Here is a 19,299-nt window from a genome sequence, read left to right on the forward strand (position 1 = left end):
GTCAGAGAGATCCATACACTAACACACATGTTATGTCTGGAAGTTACAAAAATGCTTATTTTTGGCCCCTTTTTCCTTAACTGTTGGTACCATTATCCCCCTCGCTTGCATAAAACATTATAAAGGGACATAACTCAAGAACGGTAAAAGCGACCCAAATTTGTACTTGATCTGAGTTTTGTTTTAATAAGCATTGTGTATAAGTTTTATAACATTTGGTTGAGGCAAACTAAAGTTAGAGAACGGAAACGAAAAATTTAGTAATTTTTCCATTTGTAAAGGGGCATAACTCTAGAACGGTAAAAGTGACGCAACTAAATTTCAAACTTGATATGTGTTTTGTGGTAATAAGCATTGTGTTTAAGTTTCATAAAATTTGGTTGAGGCAAACTAAAGTTAGAGAACAGAAACCAATTTTGGGACGTACGTACGTACAGATGGATGGACAAGGGTAAAACTTAATGCCCCCTCCACTACGGCGGAGCATAAAAAATATCCAAGTATGCAATTTTTAGTTTTTACCTCAAACATGCCAAAATTAAAATTAAATCTTGCAGGTATGTTTTTCTTATCATATTTCGACAGTGCATATCAAAGTATTTTAAGGAAAATGTATCACACTTCCTAAAATTTCCTTCTTTTGTTAACTTGTGTTTTATGAGTTGCTATTTTAATGACATAACACCCAAATCATGAATAAAAGTATACACTTATTCAGAAAATGAACACTTTTAACAGCACTTGTTTTTCCAGCAGATTCATATAGTGCCTGGTTATAGAATGACATAAATAAGAAACAAAAGTTGTTACTATATTTATTTGTACATATCACAGTGATGCCTACTGTACATATATATATTGTGTGTGTGTGTGTAAAACAAGTGAAATAAAGTCATAAACAAAATATACAGTGTACATACACAAACAAAAGTGATATTTTTAAACTATGGCACGCACAGAAAAATCAAAAACATAATTTCTAGCATTTCCTCTTCTTTCTTAACATATACTTATATGAGTGTGTAATTTCATCATTTTATATATGTTTTTCTATTTATCATTTTGCTGTACTGTGATAAAACACCTCCCTGATAACACATCTTTCTATATTGCTCAGTCCTAATACAATTTATAAACTAATGCCTTTCTTTATTCATTAAAATCACTAATAAACAAACTGTTTTCTATCTCCATTTGGTCTATATAACAAATTCAACAGCCTGTTTTTAAAACACAGTGCTTCCTTTCTCTACCTTTTCTTGCTATATACATAAACTTAGACTTACTTCTTTGATATATCTACATAATAAATTGTTCAGAGTATAGGATCAATCTAAATGACCTAAGCTGGACAGTTGAGAAGGTTGATAGTTTGTTACTTGCTTGCTTGTTTAATGTCCAGTGGCAAGTATGTCACCCATAATCAGGATACATTAACAATGTATAAAGGTCAATATCTTAGATCTTCTTTGCTCTGTCTGTATTCTTTTCTGTTAAACACTCTATTTAATTTACTAAGTGATTAATTCAGTACATCACTTGTCAATAATTCATTAACCCCACTTTAAACATTGTACAAGATTGGTATGAGTGACATCTAAAAACAAATTTGTGCTGAATTTATCTACCTATATGATGTACTGGCAGTTGTATTTACTATACATAATGAAGACTACCAAAACACAAAGACTACTGAGTGAATACTGTTTTCCCTTTCAGGAACATTCTCTATAAATCATATATGTGTCTCTATATGTCTTTCTATCAGCACCAGGTGAATTGATGGGATTCTATGAGCACCATTACACAACTTTATCAATGTTGCATCATTGGAGCATTAAGATGTCAATCAGGTAAATATGTGAAGTTTCATGTGCTCCTCTGCTTCCTGAAGACGAAAAAACAGTTTCAAATTACTTTGCTATAGGATTAACACACATTTTGTCAAGAGGTTACTGGTGTAAACTGGTTGATTAACCCAAAAATTGAATAATTGGACTGTTATGTAGTCTAAATCATCCAGGCTACACACAAATTATGAACACATACAACAGAAATAATAAAAAATCTGCTATCAACACCAACTTGTCAATTTAACAAAAAAACATTACAAGTAATATATGACATAAGCCATATTAGTCTTCTAAATTGAATAGTTCAATACTATTTTTAATAGTTTCTTCAGTATGATAAAACATCTAATTTAACTTTTATAAAACTGTCAGAGTGAAAAGGTTTGAGTTCTAAAAAATTGTAAACCTGATCACATGTTCAAGAAGCTTATCATAAACCAGGATTCTGTTGTTAATTGGTTCTTGTTCTTTTTGTTCAACTAACTCCTTAGTTTATTACTATTGAGTTAAATAAGTTAGCATTTTTTTTTTATAATTTGCCCTAAGATGTGGGTGATTGCTCATTGAAGAAAACCAAATAAGGATCAGTAGATGCACACTCTCTGGTCCATTATTCAGTAGACAAAGGTTTCATTTTTATTATCACAACATCTCTACATTTCATTTTTATATACATAAATACAAATGATCTCAATGACATATAATTTTCATATGTATGTGTCAAGAAATCAGTCATTCCAATAATAAAGTATTTTTTCTATCTTACCTGAAGTCCTTCCTTTGTTGATAACCAATCTTTACATCCTCTCCATAGACAACGGAACATTTTTGTGTCAGGTGTCACATGATCAGACATCACATGAGACAATAAATGAGGTTTGATTCCAAAAATATGACAACAGCCTTCAAACTGTAAAAAAATAAACATCACATGTCAGCTAATATCAATAAAAGCCCTTGTCAGTTTAATACAGAAAGGAGTTTTGTATTTATACATCTAAATTGCTGGAACAATAAGACAGGATATTAATTGAAATGCATGTACTGTGGATTCAGTTTTATCATCTGTATCAAATTTCGTGATTGTAGAATAATTTCAAGGGTACCTAATTTCTTGTTATCATAATTTACTCCAATCAAAGAAACTAAAAATTGTATTTCGTCCAGTACCGGTATTTATATATGTCATTTCTATTTATCTATGAAAATTGGTATTCCCAAATTTTAATGAATCCATATAATAATAATAGTTTGTATTCAAACTACCATTTCATTGAGGCATAAGCATTGGTTATAACATAACATAAATCTTGAAGGGTTCTTTTATTTTAATGATTGCAACAGAATCGAAAGGACTTTCTATAGTGATTTTTCTATTATCTCAGTGCTGTTTCAATGCTGTACCTGGGAAAATTGCCTTTTGGCTGTTAGTGGTTTTGACACATGCCAATGTGTGGTATTTTGACTACAATGCTTTCTATTATTCCTGCAGTGTTAAAAACAAACGGGGCACAAAGAACCCTCAACAAACAATATACCTCTTTAATAGCAGTCATATCTTATTTATCAAAACATTATTACTCATCAACAAACATAGACTTGCAAAGCTTTACTAAGTTTTCTATAATACATTTAAAATTCATAAATTCACTAAATTACCTGGCACATTGTTTCTTTATCTCTGTTGACAGGAGTAACTTCTACAATTCCATTTCTGTTACCAGTTATAATCTAAAAGAAAAGATTTACGATAAACATGTATTATAAAACACAAAATAAATATATCCAACTAGGCTATCACAGCTTAATATTCAGGAAAGACATATTATGCAACAGATAATTTTTTTGTAAGATGGTAAAATTTGATTTTGTATTCTTTTAAAACAATAGGTATTTTCTTTCAAAATTGTATTAATCAAATGTGCTACGTTTAAATATTTGGCTTACCTACTGTATCATGTACTAGTTAAACATGTGTGTAAATGCAAACAAACATGAGCATTAACATAGTAAAATGCACTGGTACCTTATCATCTATAACTGTCATCTGTGTAACCAGTCCTCTGTCTGCTCCATAATACAATGCTTTCAACTTGTGGTCCTTAAAACAATACACAATAAAAAATGAATACTGACAATCTTATGTTTTTGAAACATGTATATACAGTCATATTTTAATTTAAAGCAATTTCTTTCCTCATTTTATTGTGTTATTGGATTGCTGTTTCAACGACATATTTTCCATTTGTTCATCAGTTAGTGTTAAAATTAGAATAATTAATCCCAAAGCAACCTCATTCAAACTGCAAAACATATCCATTTTAAATTTGCCTTTAAGTCCAAGATGGTCATGAAAAAACTTATAAAGTATCAAATACTTGTTTTCTTAAAAACTGAATTGATGGGATTTTTTTCTTAATTCAGTGGGCCATGCTTTTTATGCTTCCTTTAACTGAGTAGTATTATCCATGTATCACATTCTTTTCTTGCATCATTTCAAGATGTAACGGTTATTCATATTGATTTTATTCTGTTGCTACTTAACAGACATTCACAAAAGGTTTCGTAGTTTCAGAATGCTAAGGTATAGATTGTATGAGCATAAGTTCCTTATTATTTTACAGAATGAACTTTATTTGATCTTACTTACTGCTGACAGGGAAAATAGGTCATATCCACACAGCTTGTTTTGTTTACATCTCAATGAAATTTTTCAATAAAATAAATGCCTTTAAAAATATGACCTACCTACCCTTTTCTTACAGGGAACCCTAAACAATCATTTTTATTGCTTAATTTTATTACCTGTCGAGTGTAACATCTGATAAATTTGTCAAATGATGCAGAGAACAAAAGATCTTCATACACACAAACAGTGGTGATGATACCTGCAGCCTGGGTATATGTCCAACTCATATCTCCGGTCTAAAAAAGAAGTCTAATAAGCATTTAAAGAATACATACAAAGAGAGTTGATAAAGTCTGGAGAGAAATTTCTAAATTAATTACTACAACTCTGTATCTGATAATTGTCATTTTCATATTGGTAAACCGTTGGAGCTTCTAATTAAATTCCAAAAGAAATCATCAAGAGACAAGAGACATTTTCACTAATTTTTGGATCATTTGGCCTTTGTAGATAGAGATAAAAATTTGTTGTCAGCATTTCCCTCCTCCATGCTCTCTTACTGCTGTAGCAATAGTGAGCATAGAAGTTTGCAGACAGTGATATAAAATTGTTCTCAAGATCTATGAATCATTCATTATTAGTTCTTAATGGTCAAGAATGTCAGAATGGAAAATTTTTGAGAAGTTTATGTAAATAGAGCAGAAAATGAGGATGCACACCAAGGGATGAAATACAACACATTTGCCCTTGTGGCCAGGTGGGCTTATCAAACATATTTTGAAAATAGATCAACAAGTCAATTGTCTAGGTTGCCAGGAATGTAACTTCTTAACCAATGGAGAATCGATTGTCTCTAATGAACATTAAAATAAATGGAAATATAAAAGTCACAAATTTGGGAAATCAACATTAAACAACTCCATAATTGGAGGTGCACACCTTCATCAGCTGTGAACTTACAAGGATCTGGGTTGAACATTGCAGGAGGAGTTTATCCCACAAAGTTGGTAAAATTGAGAATGGAAACGGGGAATGTGTCAAAGAGACAACATCCCGACCAAAGAGCAGAAAACAGCTTAATGCCACCAATGGGTCTTCAACACATCGAAAAAAATCCCGCACGAGGAGGTGGACTTCAGCTGGCCCCTAAATAAATATGTTTACATGTTCAGCAAAAATGGACGTCACACTAAACTCCTAAACATATAAATGAACCAAAATTAAAAAAACATACACAACTAACAAAGGCCAGAGGTTCCTGACTTGGGACAGGGGCAAAAATGCGGCGGGGTTAAAAAGGATATGTGAGATCTCAACCCTCCCCCTATACCTCTAGCCAATGTAGAATAAACAAACACACAGCAACACGCAGAGGAAAACTCATTTTAAAAGAAGTCCGAGTCCGATGTTGAAATAGGTAACAGAAGAAACTAACAGTGTTCCAGCTAGGATTTCAAAAGGGCAGGGAGCTAATCATGAAAAGGGCACTTTAGCACGCTGATTGATAATTCAAAAAGGGCATGTCTAACATTGTCTTTTATTATGTAAACAGCAGGGTTTCAGCTAGGATTTTGAGGGCTTTAGTCATTTTTGCGCGAGATGAAAATCAGCCTTATTTTGGGTAACAGCAAGGGACCAAGGACGTATATTACTAGCTATACATATGCCTAAGTCTTTCAAGGACCAAGATCTTTGAAGGCCTTAGAAATGCTACAAATTAGGCAGTTTTTGCATGATTTTAATGATGTGATGCTTATATATGAAGATTAGAACAAGGAATCACAGCATAAATGAAATTGTAACAACTACTAAGTATTTCACTGCATAATCATTATCCCTGTAAAAACTGACTGTCATGACTGTATATTTTAAATTTATCAAGAATAGATCATGTTTATTTTCGATTTTTAAACTAAATGAAAACTGGAAGTGACAAGAGGATAATTAATTCAGAATGAATCCGGATTCATCTACAGATTGGTTCGTGTTTATCAAAAAGGCAGGAAATTATCATTTTTTAAATGAAGTTGCTCAGTAAGAAATATATTTGTCTTCTTCGTTTAATTTGACACTAAATGATTTCGTATTTTACGTTTTAGTGTCTTTTAAATTTATAAGAATACTTTCATGCATGCGCAGTACATGATAAAAAAAGCACCTGTTTGACTCGTGAAAATATTTTTGAACATTTTGAATAAAGTTTTATTTTAATAATCGAAATTGTTGAAAGATTTTGATGAAAAGTTAAATAAAATGTGACGAAACTACTTCAAACGAGCTACAAATAGTGATCGTTTGAGAAATTTTGAAATTAAAATGCGAACTGTCCGGAGGAAAACATTTTTTTTCAATTGACGAAACTATGAAAACATCTATGGATTAACGAACTGCAAATTGTGGTCGTTTGAGAAATATTGAAATTGAAATGCCGACTGACCGGTTTTAATGGGAAAAACAATTATAATGTCAATTATGAGGTTTATTATAAATTAACGGATTAGTGACCCATCCGATGGCTATAAGCGGATTACCTGTAATCACAATTTATAACACCTGCTGTAAACAGGTAAATGTTAATTAGCTGAGGGTCAAAAACTTGTCAGAGATATGAAGACAGGTAGAAATATAGTATTTCATCAAAATAATACGACATTAAAGGCATGGTCTTGCAAAAAAGGGCAGGGCGTCTTAAAAAGGGCACAGGGCGTCAGTCGGGAAAGGACGGACGGACCGCCCTGTGAAAACGATCAAGCTGGAACACTGACTAAGCAAAATGACAATGATACATAAATTAACAAAGGACTACTAGCAGTTACTGACATGCCAGCTCCGAACCTCAATTAAACACTGATTGAAGAATATGTCTTCATCATATGGTAACATCTTTTGTAAATGTTGCTGAAAAATATCAAGTTTTGAAGCCTGGAAAAGTGGGGGAAATTTTTTTTTTTGCTGAATGTAGCAGTCTATCATATAAAATAGGTTACCACTCCCCTCTGTCCAACAGCATGATCAGCATAAACATTCTTTAATCTGGTTTGTATTTTATGCTACCTGGCCACAAATTTAGTAGCTTATAAAATAAAATTGAGAATGGAAATGGGGAATGTGTCAAAGAGACAACAACCCGACCATAGAACAGACAACAGCAGAAGGTCACCAACAGGTCTTCAATGCAGCGAGAAATTCTATCCCCCCTCAAAGTTTACTTTCAGAAATCAGGTCACCTGGTAGGTATTTTTTACAAAGATAGATTTCAACAATCAAGTTGTTACAAGTATTATCTCAGTCTGGTATATACTTTAAATATATTACAACACTGCAAAAATTTTCTTGATCAAATAATAAGTTCAAGGTAGAATAATATGATTAACTGTGGCATGTTTGAACAATGATTATTTTGACACTTATTTTAAAAGTGTTATCAAAAGGTTGGGCAACATGAAGATATAACTTTAAAAATGGCTCATTCTACATTAGTTAAAAGGTCCCAGATTATTCTAGCTTGTGGATTATGTGAAATAGATACAAAAATAAAAGTGAAATGTATGGACTGTGATCTTTATATGTGCCAAAAATGTACAGATAAAATACATTCCAAGTTTAAGAATGCTGATCTGCATGCCATTGTGGCATTAAAGGACATTCATTCTCATAATGATGAGACTGGTGCAAAGTCTGAATTAAAACCGGTCAAATGTAAAGATCATAGAAAACAACTATGCTGCATGTACTGCTTAACATGTGAACTATTAGTTTGTCCCATGTGCATAACAAAAACTCATCATCTGCATCTAATAGAAGAAATACGAACATTCTGTCAAAATAAAGTTGAAAAAATGAAAAAACAGAAAGATCAAGCTCATACTAAGACACAAAAGTTCATAGAAAAATTAAATTTAATGGCAGAAATTGAAAAATCAAAGTCATATGAGATAGAAAAAAAGATATTAGAAGAGGAAAAAAAAGCAAGGGAAGTTCAGTCACAATGTTTGAGGCTACTTCAAGAACATAAAGAAATCACCAAAAGACATGCTGAACAAATGTCAAAGAAACAATTGGAAATCTTAAAAAAAGAAAAGGATATTGAAATGGTAATGCAAAAAGTAGAAAATATACACAAATCACAAGACACCGAAAAGTTCTTGGAGATTGCATGTTATCTCAATAAAAAATTGGAGTCAATTGAGCATTCAACTTGTCGAAAATCATTTAATATAAAAACACAGCAGTATATTCCTAGATATAAAATCCAAACCAATTTTAAATCACTTGAAATGGAAATTCAAGTTGAAATAAAAGCAAAATATGAAATAAACATGTTAGGCATTACCAGTATCACAAGTGACAAAAATGGCTGCATCTGGATCACTGATGGAACGAAACAAATACAACAACTACAGGTAAAAGAAGAAATTAAAACCTTAAAATCAGTAGAAATGGACCAAAGCCTTGCTGAAATTAGATGTGTGAATAAAGGCGTTCTCATCACATCATCTAGTTTTCCTCAAATCTGTCTTTTGGCCGCTGATAATGAACTAAAAGTTTTCACAGATCTTTCTCCCAGTGAACCTTTTACTCTTCATGTTTCAGACAACGAAATTATAGCGGGACTGGATTGTAGCAGAATAAAAGACAAAACAAACCTTCCAATCATCATGAGATTGGGTTTTAACGGGAAAATCATACAGGTCTACAAAAATCATGGGAGACAACTACTTACAAGAGATGTTGTACGATGCTGTACGACAACCAATGATGGTGATATCTGCTACATTGATAGTATTTACGCTGCAGGCTATTTAGGAGATGTAGTATTCATCAGTCGAGATGGAATTATTCAATGGAAATACAGTGGAAACTCCTTTATCAATTCAAATGAACATCCTTTTACTCCTATTGAAGTCCTGAGTACAGGGTCCTTTAATTTCATAGTTTCTGATACGAATCAACATGCGCTTCATATCCTCACAGCACAGGGTGAACTACTGACAATCTTAAATTTAACATTAATAGGAATAGAAGAGCCAGGGGTTATGACAATTGATGTCAATGGGACTTTATGGATAGATAGCAAGGAACTAAACAAATTTATTCTCAGTTCTGTAAAGTTCTCTGGATTCTGACAGAAAGCATGGCTTTAAATCAAAGCACGAAAGCGCTGTAAAGGCAGTTAATTACAGGTTGTGTGTATTTTAAGTCCAGTTATATCATTATCTTGCATAGTACAGTGTACTTATCAGAGGTGGCTTTCAGTATTTAAGATTTAGAGTTCTCTAATGATATTGAATAAGTTTTATGAATGTCATATTCTGAGCACTATATGAAGGCGATTGTTCTCACTTGTTTATGAACTAGTGCATTATGTCCAGTTTGTACCTTTTTTATCTATGTTTATAGTCAAATTAGTTATCAAAGGTACCAGGATTATAATTTAATACGCCAGACGTGTGTTTCGTCTACATAAGACTCATCAGTGACGTTCAGATCAAAATAGTAACAAAGCCAAACAAGTACAAAGTTGAAGAGCATTGAGGACCCAAAATTCCAAAAAGTTGTGCCAAATACGGCTAAGGTAATCTATTCCTTGGATAAGAAAATCCTTAGTTTTTTCATTGGCAATCATAACACATCTCCTTATTTATATAATGATCCATATTCAACGACCTCAGGTACAAAAAAAATGTATGTAACTAAACTATGATGGGAAACCTTTGACTTCTTTCTTTATATAAACTTTTGATTTGGTACCATAGAACTATGTAGAGTAAATGTACATTGCAACATGTCAACTCTTTCAACTCCAAGCAAAATTATATTTCCAAGCATAAAGTAATTTATGAATGAAATAAAATGCTCCGCTGGGGTGCAGCTTGATACGACCGCAGAGGTCGAACCCTGAACAGTTGGGGCAAGTATGAACACAACATTCAAGCTTGATTCAGCACTGAATTTGGATTGTAATTAAATATTTGACACAGCATAGGTTTCTGACACAGAATGAAAGTGGTCTAAGATACTTAAAAAAATTTAATTTACCTATTCAAACCATATCATTATTATTTGCTTTTATATATAAATCAGAAATAACCAATTTAAAATGGAAAATTTTAAAGAAAAAAAAGGAAAAAGAATCCCCCCCCAAATTTTTTGAACCCCCTTATGATTCATCACCCCAAAACTCAATCCCAGCCTTCCCTTTGTGGTATGGTACCTTGCAGTACAATTTCAGAAAGATCCATACACTTGAACACATGTTATTGTCTGGAAACTAGAAAAATGCTTGTTTTTTGGCCCCTTTTTGGTCCCAAATTCCTAAACGTTTAGGGCAATTACCCCCAAACTCAAACCCAGCTTTCCCTTTGTGATATGGAACCTTGTAGTACAATTTCATAAAGATCCATACACTTACACACAAGTTATTGCCATGAAACTAGAAAAATGCTTGTTTTTTGCCCCTTTTTGGCCCCTAATTCCTAAAATTTGGAGGCAATTACCCCCAAAATCAATCCCAGCATTCCCTTTGTGATATGGAACCATGTGATACAATGTCAGAGAGATCCATAGACTTACACACAAGTTATTGTCATGAAACTAGAAAAATGCTTGTTTTTTGCCCCTTTTTGGCCCCTAATTCCTAAAATTTGGAGGCAATTACCCCCAAAATCAAGCCCAGCATTCCCTTCGTGGTATGGTACCTTGCAGTACAATTTCAGAGAGATCCATACACTTGAGCACAAGTTATTGTCTGGAAACTAGCAAAATGCTTATTTTTGGCCCCTTATTCCTAAACTTTTTGGGCAATTACCCCCAAACTCAATTCCAGCTTTCCCTTTGTGATATGGAACCTTGTAGTACAATTTCATAAAGATCCATACACTTACACACAAGTTATTGCCATGAAACTAGAAAAATGCTTGTTTTTTGCCCCTTTTTGGCCCCTAATTCCTAAAATTTGGAGGCAATTACCCCCAAATTCAATCCCAGCATTCCCTTTGTGATATGGAACCTTGTGATACAATGTCAGAGAGATCCATAGACTTGCACACAAGTTATTGTCATGAAACTAGAAAAATGCTTGTTTTTTGCCCCTTTTTGGCCCCTAATTCCTAAAATTTGGAGGCAATTACCCCCAAAAATCAATCCCAGCATTCCCTTTGTGATATGGAACCTTGTGGTACAATGTCAGAGAGATGCATACACTTACACACAAGTTATGTCTGGAAGTTACAAAAATGCTTATTTTTGGCCCCTAATTCCTTAACTGTTGGTACCATAACCCCCAAAATCAATCCCCACTTTCCCTTTGTGGTATTGAACTTTATTTTAAAATTTCATTGAGATCCATTCACTTAAACTAAAGTTAAAGTGCGAAAACTAATGTGTCTTTGGACGACGACGACGCCAACGTCATACCAATATACGACCACAAAAATTTTTTTGCGGTCGTATAAAAAGGAGTTCCTAATTAAGAAATAAACTGATTCGCTGAGCGCAGCTGGATACACCCGCAGAGGTACTACCCTGAACAGCTGGGGCAAAAATGGACACAATATTCAAGCTTGATACAGGTCTGAATTTGGATTGTAACAAGAAATGAATGTAACAGGATGCTGTTACGAAGTCTCCCAAACGAAGCTCCCATAATTCATAATTCCCAGGGTCGCCTGACATTGGGCAACTTCCAGTGAAAATTGGTTTGGTCCAGTAAAGTTATATGCATTAGTGATGCCTGGGGACTAACCTTGTATATCATTCAAATCATCTTGGCATGACAAACCAGAATATATATGGTTTAGGGGTGGGGATCTCAACCATTTACAAGATATTAGAACATTGGGGGTGGGGGGGGGGGGGGGGGGGGGACCCCTGGGGACTGACCGTATACGTCATTCAAATGTTCGAGACATGACAAATAGGAATATATATGGTTTAGGGGTGGGGATCTCAACCATTTACAAGATATTAGAACTTTCTCAAATGGCAGGGGGTGGGGGTGACCCCTGGGGACTAACCCTGTATATCATTTGATGTGCTTTATCATGACAAACCAGAATATATATGGTTTAGGGGTGGGGATCTCGACCATTTACAAGATATTAGAACTTTCTCAAATGGCAGGGGGTCGGGATGACCCCTGGGGACTAACCCTGTATATCATTCAAACCATCTTAGCATGACAAACCAGAAAATATATGGTTTAGGGGTGGGGATCTTGACCACTTAGAAGATATAAGAACTTTCTCAAATGGCAGGGGGTGGGGGTGACCCCTGGGGACTAACCCTGTATTTCATTTGAAGTGCTTTATCATGACAAACCAGAATATATATGGTTTAGGGGTGGGGATCTCGACCATTTACAAGATATTAGAACTTTCTCAAATGGCAGGGGGTCGGGATGACCCCTGGGGACTAACCCTGTTTATAGTTCAAACCATCTTAGCATGACAAACCAGAATATATATGGTTTAGGGGTGGGGATCTTGACCACTTACAAGATATTAGAACTTTCTTAAATGGCAGGGGGTGGGGGTGACCCTGGGGGCTAACCCTGTATTTCATATGATGTGCTTTATCATGACAAACCAGAATATATATGGTTTAGGGGTGGGGATCTCGACCATTTACAAGATATTAGAACTTTCTCAAATGGCAGGGGGTCGGGATGACCCCTGGGGACTAACCCTGTATATCATTCAAACCATCTTAGCATGACAAACCAGAATATATATGGTTTAGGGGTGGGGATCTTGACCACTTACAAGATATTAGAACTTTCTTAATGGCAGGGGGTGGGGGTGACCCCTGGGGACTAACCCTATATTTCATATGATGTGCTTTATCATGAAAAACCAGAATATATATGGTTTAGGGGTGGGGATCTCGACCATTTACAAGATATTAGAACTTTCTCAAATGGCAGGGGGTCGGGATAACCCCTGGGGACTAACCCTGTATATCATTCAAACCATCTTAGCATGACAAACCAGAATATATATGGTTTAGGGGTGGGGATCTTGACCACTTAGAAGATATTAGAACTTTCTTAAATGGCAGGGGGTGGGGGTGACCCCTGGGGACTAACCCTGTATTTCATTTGATGTGCTTTGTCATGACAAACCAGAATATATATGGTTTAGGGGTGGGGATCTCGACCATTTACAAGATATTAGAACTTTCTCAAATGGCAGGGGGTCGGGGTGACCCCTGGGGACTAACCCTGAATATCATTCAAACCATCTTAGCATAACAAACCAAAATATATATGGTTTAGGGGTGGGGATCTTGACCACTTACAAGGTATTAGAACTTTCTTAAATGGCAGGGGGTGGGGGTGACCCCTGGGGACTTACCCTGTATTTCATTTAATGGGCTTTATCATTTAGAACATTTTCAATTAAAAAGATTGTGTCTATCACAAACGGTTTTCAAATTATAATCATTTGAAAATTTTAAAAAATAAAATCCCATAGGGTTCTATAGTAAAACCCTCTTTTCTTTTTGCCCCTCAAAGTACCCCTTTATAAACCCAATTGCACAAACAAAACCCTGATTGCACCACTAGACATGTTAGTCTAACATATTGTGAAACCCTAAGTTAATCTGACAAGCGGTTTTGGAGAACGGGTGCGGACAAGTTCAAATTTAAAAGCGGCGGAAGAAGAAGAAGAAGAAGAAGAAGAAGAAGAAGAAGAAGAAGAAGAATAAGAAGAAGAAGAAGAAGAAGAATAATAATAATAATAAGAACTGAGCAAAAACAATAAGTCTTCCCAAACTTCGTTTGGGAGACTTAATTAAATATTTGACATATTATAGTTTCTGAATAAATGTAATCAATGAACTTGAAATCGGTTATATGAATTGAATTTATATTCAATTAAAGATTTCTTGCTGTTGTGCAATACACTGTGCTGTTGTGCAATACTTAATAAATCTGTTGCCAGACTATAAACAAATAAAGTTCAATTTCTTCTCAATGTCATATTTGAAATTTATGAAAATCAATAGGGAGATTACATCAATAGCTATAAATAATTCACCAAAGTTTCATGTGAACTGCTTAAAGCATTTTTGAGTTGTTGTCCAAAAACTGGAAAATCCCCCCTTTTTTAATGAATAAAACCCCTTAACTCAGAAATGTAAAATCTAAAATTTATAAAATTCTAAAGGGAGCTTACGGATTGATAATTTAATCTTAGATGTAAGATTTTTTTATTAGTTGTTAGTGGCTTTGAACTAGCTGTCAGTAACTGCGAGTACTCTCAGATTTGTACTTAGTGTCTTTTTGTTGTTTGGATGTACAACTACCTGACCACGTCCACTTGTATTTGTATTTATCCATCTGATGAGTTTAGCCTCTTTCAACTGATTTTTATAGTTCTTTCTTATATTGTACTGTTACACCACTGTCCCAGGTTAGGGGGAGGGTTGGGATCCTGCTAACATGTTTAAGCCCGCCACATTCTGTATGTCAATGTATGTGCCTGTCCCAAGTCAGCAGCCTACAAAAGTGTAATTCAGTGGTTGTCGTTTGTTTATGTGTTGCATATTTGTTATATTTGTTCATTTTTTTACATAAAATAGGCCGTTAGTTTTCTTGTTTGAATTGTTTTACATTGTCATTTCTGGGCCTTTTATAGCTGACTGTGCGGTATGGGCTTTGCTCATTGTTGAAGGCCGTACTGTGACCTATAGCTGTTAATTTCTGTGTCATTTGGTCTCTTGTGCATGTGTGGAGAGTTGTCTCATTGGCAATCATACCACATCTTCTTTTTTATATTTACATCAACAGATATAAAAAATTCACCAAAGTCAAGGTGAGACAACAAAACTTAGTTGTAAGATCTCTGAATTTTTCTCATTGTTGGAGATAGTACGGTGACAGTAACACCTGTAACTGCTTAAACCCATTTCTTATGCACTTTAGTTTGATAAACTCACTGAATATCATACCACATCTCCTTATTTTTATATGCATTACAATTTACATGTGCATGTAATTGTAAATATATATATATCAGAACAAAATTCATTGCGTCACTTTTATTTATGCATCCTTTGGCACAATACAAGTTCTAAAATTACACAACATAAAACAACTAAATGTTATTTCAGATGAAAGTTTTGTTTCAGTTCCATTCATAGGATTTATTAGAATTTTGTATGTTTTGCCAAGTCCAATAATTTGCTCTATGTGACATAGAGACATAGTTGACTAAATCACCAGGTGTCGAACATTCAAGAATTTTCAGTGTTTCTGTTTTTATTTGATGAAAAGGTTGCCTGAGCTCTAGGAGCTTTAGGTTTTATCACAGGATAATCTGTGCTGTCAATAATAATCCAAGTCGTAGGAAACTTTAATTTGAAGTTGGATGGTGAAAAATACCTGACTAAACCACTAGATGGCCAAGTGTTAGCCTCACACCACTGTTTAGACATAAAAACAATCCATGTATACACAATATTCTTAACACTAGATTCAATCTAGAATCTAGACAGTTCAAAGTTGGTTGTATGATGCCTCAATTTCATCAAAGTCATAAAAAAACTGATTTTCAACTGACACCCTATCAATTTGAAATATATGTATCTCAAACAATGTGCTGCTGGACCAAGTGTGGTCAAAACAAATAAAAATTTAGTATACAACTCTAAACCCGTATAAAAATGCATGGCTGTGTCACGTGTCTTCATTTCAAAATTCTCTGCTGAAAACATAGGCATTGATGGTGTTTGCGTAATTCCATCTGTGAAGCTCAACATTAGCTCGGCAGTTGGTGGTGGACAGTCATAAATCCTTTCTGCAGTATGAATGACTTCTTCAGTAAAACCAACTTTACAATCAAAACTTTCCTCTAGATTTCTACTACAATATTCATCAAGTTTAGTTCTTTTGTTTTCACAGGAAACTGCCCTGATTTTTCTTTTTGCGGACGATTCAGTCTCTTGCTTGGTCCAGGAAAATAGGCTGGGAATTGCAGTAGACTCAAGTCTCTGTATGGTGGGTTTGCGCCCTGAAAAAGGTTATAAAACATTAGTTTTTTTATAATTAAATGAACTTCCATTAGCAATGTATACTTTGTACTACCTGGCGAAATATTAACTAGATTTATTCATTACAATCTGGATAAAACTATGTTTGCCTGATTCAATGTATGTTTTGTAAATCCAAAGGACAAACAATGAGAGACTTATGCAACAAATGTACATTGTTTGTACCTAAATAACTATAATATAGATGAGAGCATGTCATTGTTTTGTTCCTGTTAACATTGTCATTGATATTTTTCAAGAAAGTCTATGAGGCATAGCTTATGCATTCCTGTCATTACTACATTAGCATAATTACTGCTAAAATAATTCTCAGTATGATATACCTCTTGTAAGAAATTGTTATAATTGTAGCAATCACCAAAAAATCTCAAACAGATCACATTGAATCGTAATCCAAAAAATTATGACGTTTGAATTACCCACCCCCATTTATTCTAAAACGATAATTGCGGTTGTAAACAGACTTTGGTTTATTCGCATGGCGATTACATATATAACTATATATTTCACAAAGAAAATAGAGTTTTACCATGAATAGTTTCCTGCATAGTCTTTTTCAGTAAAACGTGCCTTGCAAACAACAGCTGATTGAGATGGACTCCACGATATCATCGTGTTCTCGTCCAATCTGCGTATGGGCCATGGCGTTGATCCAACTTTTCCTTCTTTTTAAGTCATTTGGAAATGCATGTCCTCCTCTTAAATGACATCCAGGTACACAACAACAAGTATTTGGCATCGTTAATTAAAAATATAACTGAAATAGTTGCACAGTGCAGAAACCGGAAGAAGAGGAACAGGATCCGCTACCACGGCGCCACCTATTCAGGAACGTTAATTTGCTACTTTATATAACTGCGAAAATAACGTTAGACGGGTTCACGTGCATAAACAGAAATGCGCTTTAAATTGTATAATATAATTCATGTTCAGTCGACCTTTAATTATTATATCAACGACTGAAATGATTTATAAACATCTAGATTGCAGATAACACTCGAAATTAACCCGAGCTCTTTCCACACGGAATTCAAATAATTCTAGTTTGTCAATCGGTTGACTGCTTATAATGCAAAATACTAATATATCAAAAGTTTTTAAAACTAACAAAACACAATGATCGTTTCTCTATTTCCCAATGTAAATGAAATGAAACAAAAAACATTTTATATCGCAATAAGAAGAGGAGAGAATTCAACATTTCCGGATCTACTTGGAGTCTAATGACCCCCCACGTAGATAAGTTGGATATCGCGGAAGGAAGGATTAACCCGGCAACTAGAAAGGCATTAAAGCACTGCCTTTAAAAAACTGATTTCAAATTGAGCAGTATTATTCTATCAAGAACTTACATAAAATTCACATTAAGAAAGAGAAACAGTGCAACTCTGTCTTAATATTAAACAAAACATTGTTAACTTTATTAACAGTAAAATCAAAGCAAATAAAAGATTGATAATATGTAGATACACAAGTTAACATTCTTATACCATGCATGTATGGCAGATGAAATCAACACATGGGGGGTCTCAACATGGGATTTTGGGTACAGTTGTGCAGCTGGGATTAAAAAAGCACCCCCATTCATATATTGAATAATTGTGAAATCCCTACCTATACATATACACAGCGAAATCATAACCCATTCATATATTTATCAGCTCAAATAGTACCTATATGCATATACAATCTTATTATATATTAAACACTTTTCAACAAACTGAAAAATTATGACCCATTGATATAACACAATTGGTCAATTACTACCTATTGATATATTTCCTCTGTAAAATTGCACCCCATTGATATATTTGACGTATCAAAAAAGGGACCCATTCCAGCGGCACATATGTATATACCTTCATATAGGAAGAGACTCCCTCTGTGAATCAACATTCATTTGATATAATATTTGGCAAAACAATGACACAATGAATATTTTTTTACCAACTGTATTTAAATTCTGTATGAATTGCACTACATTATTATATTTCTGCACTGTTTTTAAATTTGCTATATAAAATATAAATCCAAAGTATAGCTACATTTTTTAAGAATGTTAAGTGTGTAGGACATCATTATTTTTTTATCAGGAGGTCAGATATTGCTTTCAAAAACTTGGACCCTATGTTGAAATCTAAATGACATTAGGTGTTATAGTGTCACTGGATTGCTGTCTTAATAGTATGTACCAAAGATCTCCTTTCATAATATCTCATGTGATATGTAAATACTGATAATTTAAAATTGTATACCAAATCTTAGGACAATATGCAGAGGATTGCTAAAAACTGAACATAAAATTATGAAAAATCATACATTTCATCAAAAGCCCAAAAGCCATAATTGAGTCAAAAGTTGGGTCAACCAGAACAATCTTGCATTTGTTTACAAAACCAGATTGTAACAGAGCATCAAATGTTCCCAGGCAATATAATGAAATTTTTCATATCACTTACATTTCAAATAGGCATATATCCTGTAAAAAATAACTGTTTTCTGCTGATTTACAAATCCATCTATGATATTGCTGATGTCAATAATTGGTCATTTCACACTGATAAGAAATGTAGGTAGGAGTGCACTTAAACTGTTGATTTTCCATATAATTTACATTTAAAAGAGATATTACTCTCAAAAAAATATAAAAACCATGTGATTGTCAAACTGGTCTCAAATATTGCTGATATAATTCTTTGCTATAAATTTCATGGAACTCTGAAGAGAACTGTAAGCATGAGAGAGCTTATAATGCTGATTTTC

The 19,299-nt window shown here is 34.0% G+C and overlaps 1 protein-coding gene and 1 long non-coding RNA gene across 2 annotated transcripts in view; both read right to left on the minus strand.

Moving 5' to 3' along the window:
• Window positions 1–802: 802 nt before the first annotated feature.
• LOC127738724 (uncharacterized) overlaps window positions 803–19,299 on the minus strand; it is a 45,770-nt gene continuing 27,273 nt past the window's right edge. The window contains exons 15-19 of the mRNA XM_052250061.1: window positions 4,659–4,778; window positions 3,880–3,954; window positions 3,513–3,584; window positions 2,620–2,763; window positions 803–1,888 (exon numbers count right to left, since the gene is read on the minus strand). Of these exons, the coding sequence (XP_052106021.1) occupies window positions 1,850–1,888; window positions 2,620–2,763; window positions 3,513–3,584; window positions 3,880–3,954; window positions 4,659–4,778 (450 nt within the window). The 3' untranslated portion in view covers window positions 803–1,849. The remainder of the gene's footprint in view (window positions 1,889–2,619; window positions 2,764–3,512; window positions 3,585–3,879; window positions 3,955–4,658; window positions 4,779–19,299) is intronic.
• Window positions 15,511–17,842, minus strand: LOC127738740 (uncharacterized). The gene is made up of 2 exons (XR_008000156.1): window positions 17,066–17,842; window positions 15,511–16,496 (listed from the first exon to the last, which is right to left on the minus strand). It is a non-coding gene; the product is annotated as an uncharacterized LOC127738740 (long non-coding RNA).

The sequence above is a fragment of the Mytilus californianus genome, unplaced genomic scaffold, assembly GCF_021869535.1.
Source record: "Mytilus californianus isolate M0D057914Y unplaced genomic scaffold, xbMytCali1.0.p SCAF_4, whole genome shotgun sequence".
Classification (NCBI taxonomy): domain Eukaryota; kingdom Metazoa; phylum Mollusca; class Bivalvia; order Mytilida; family Mytilidae; genus Mytilus; species Mytilus californianus.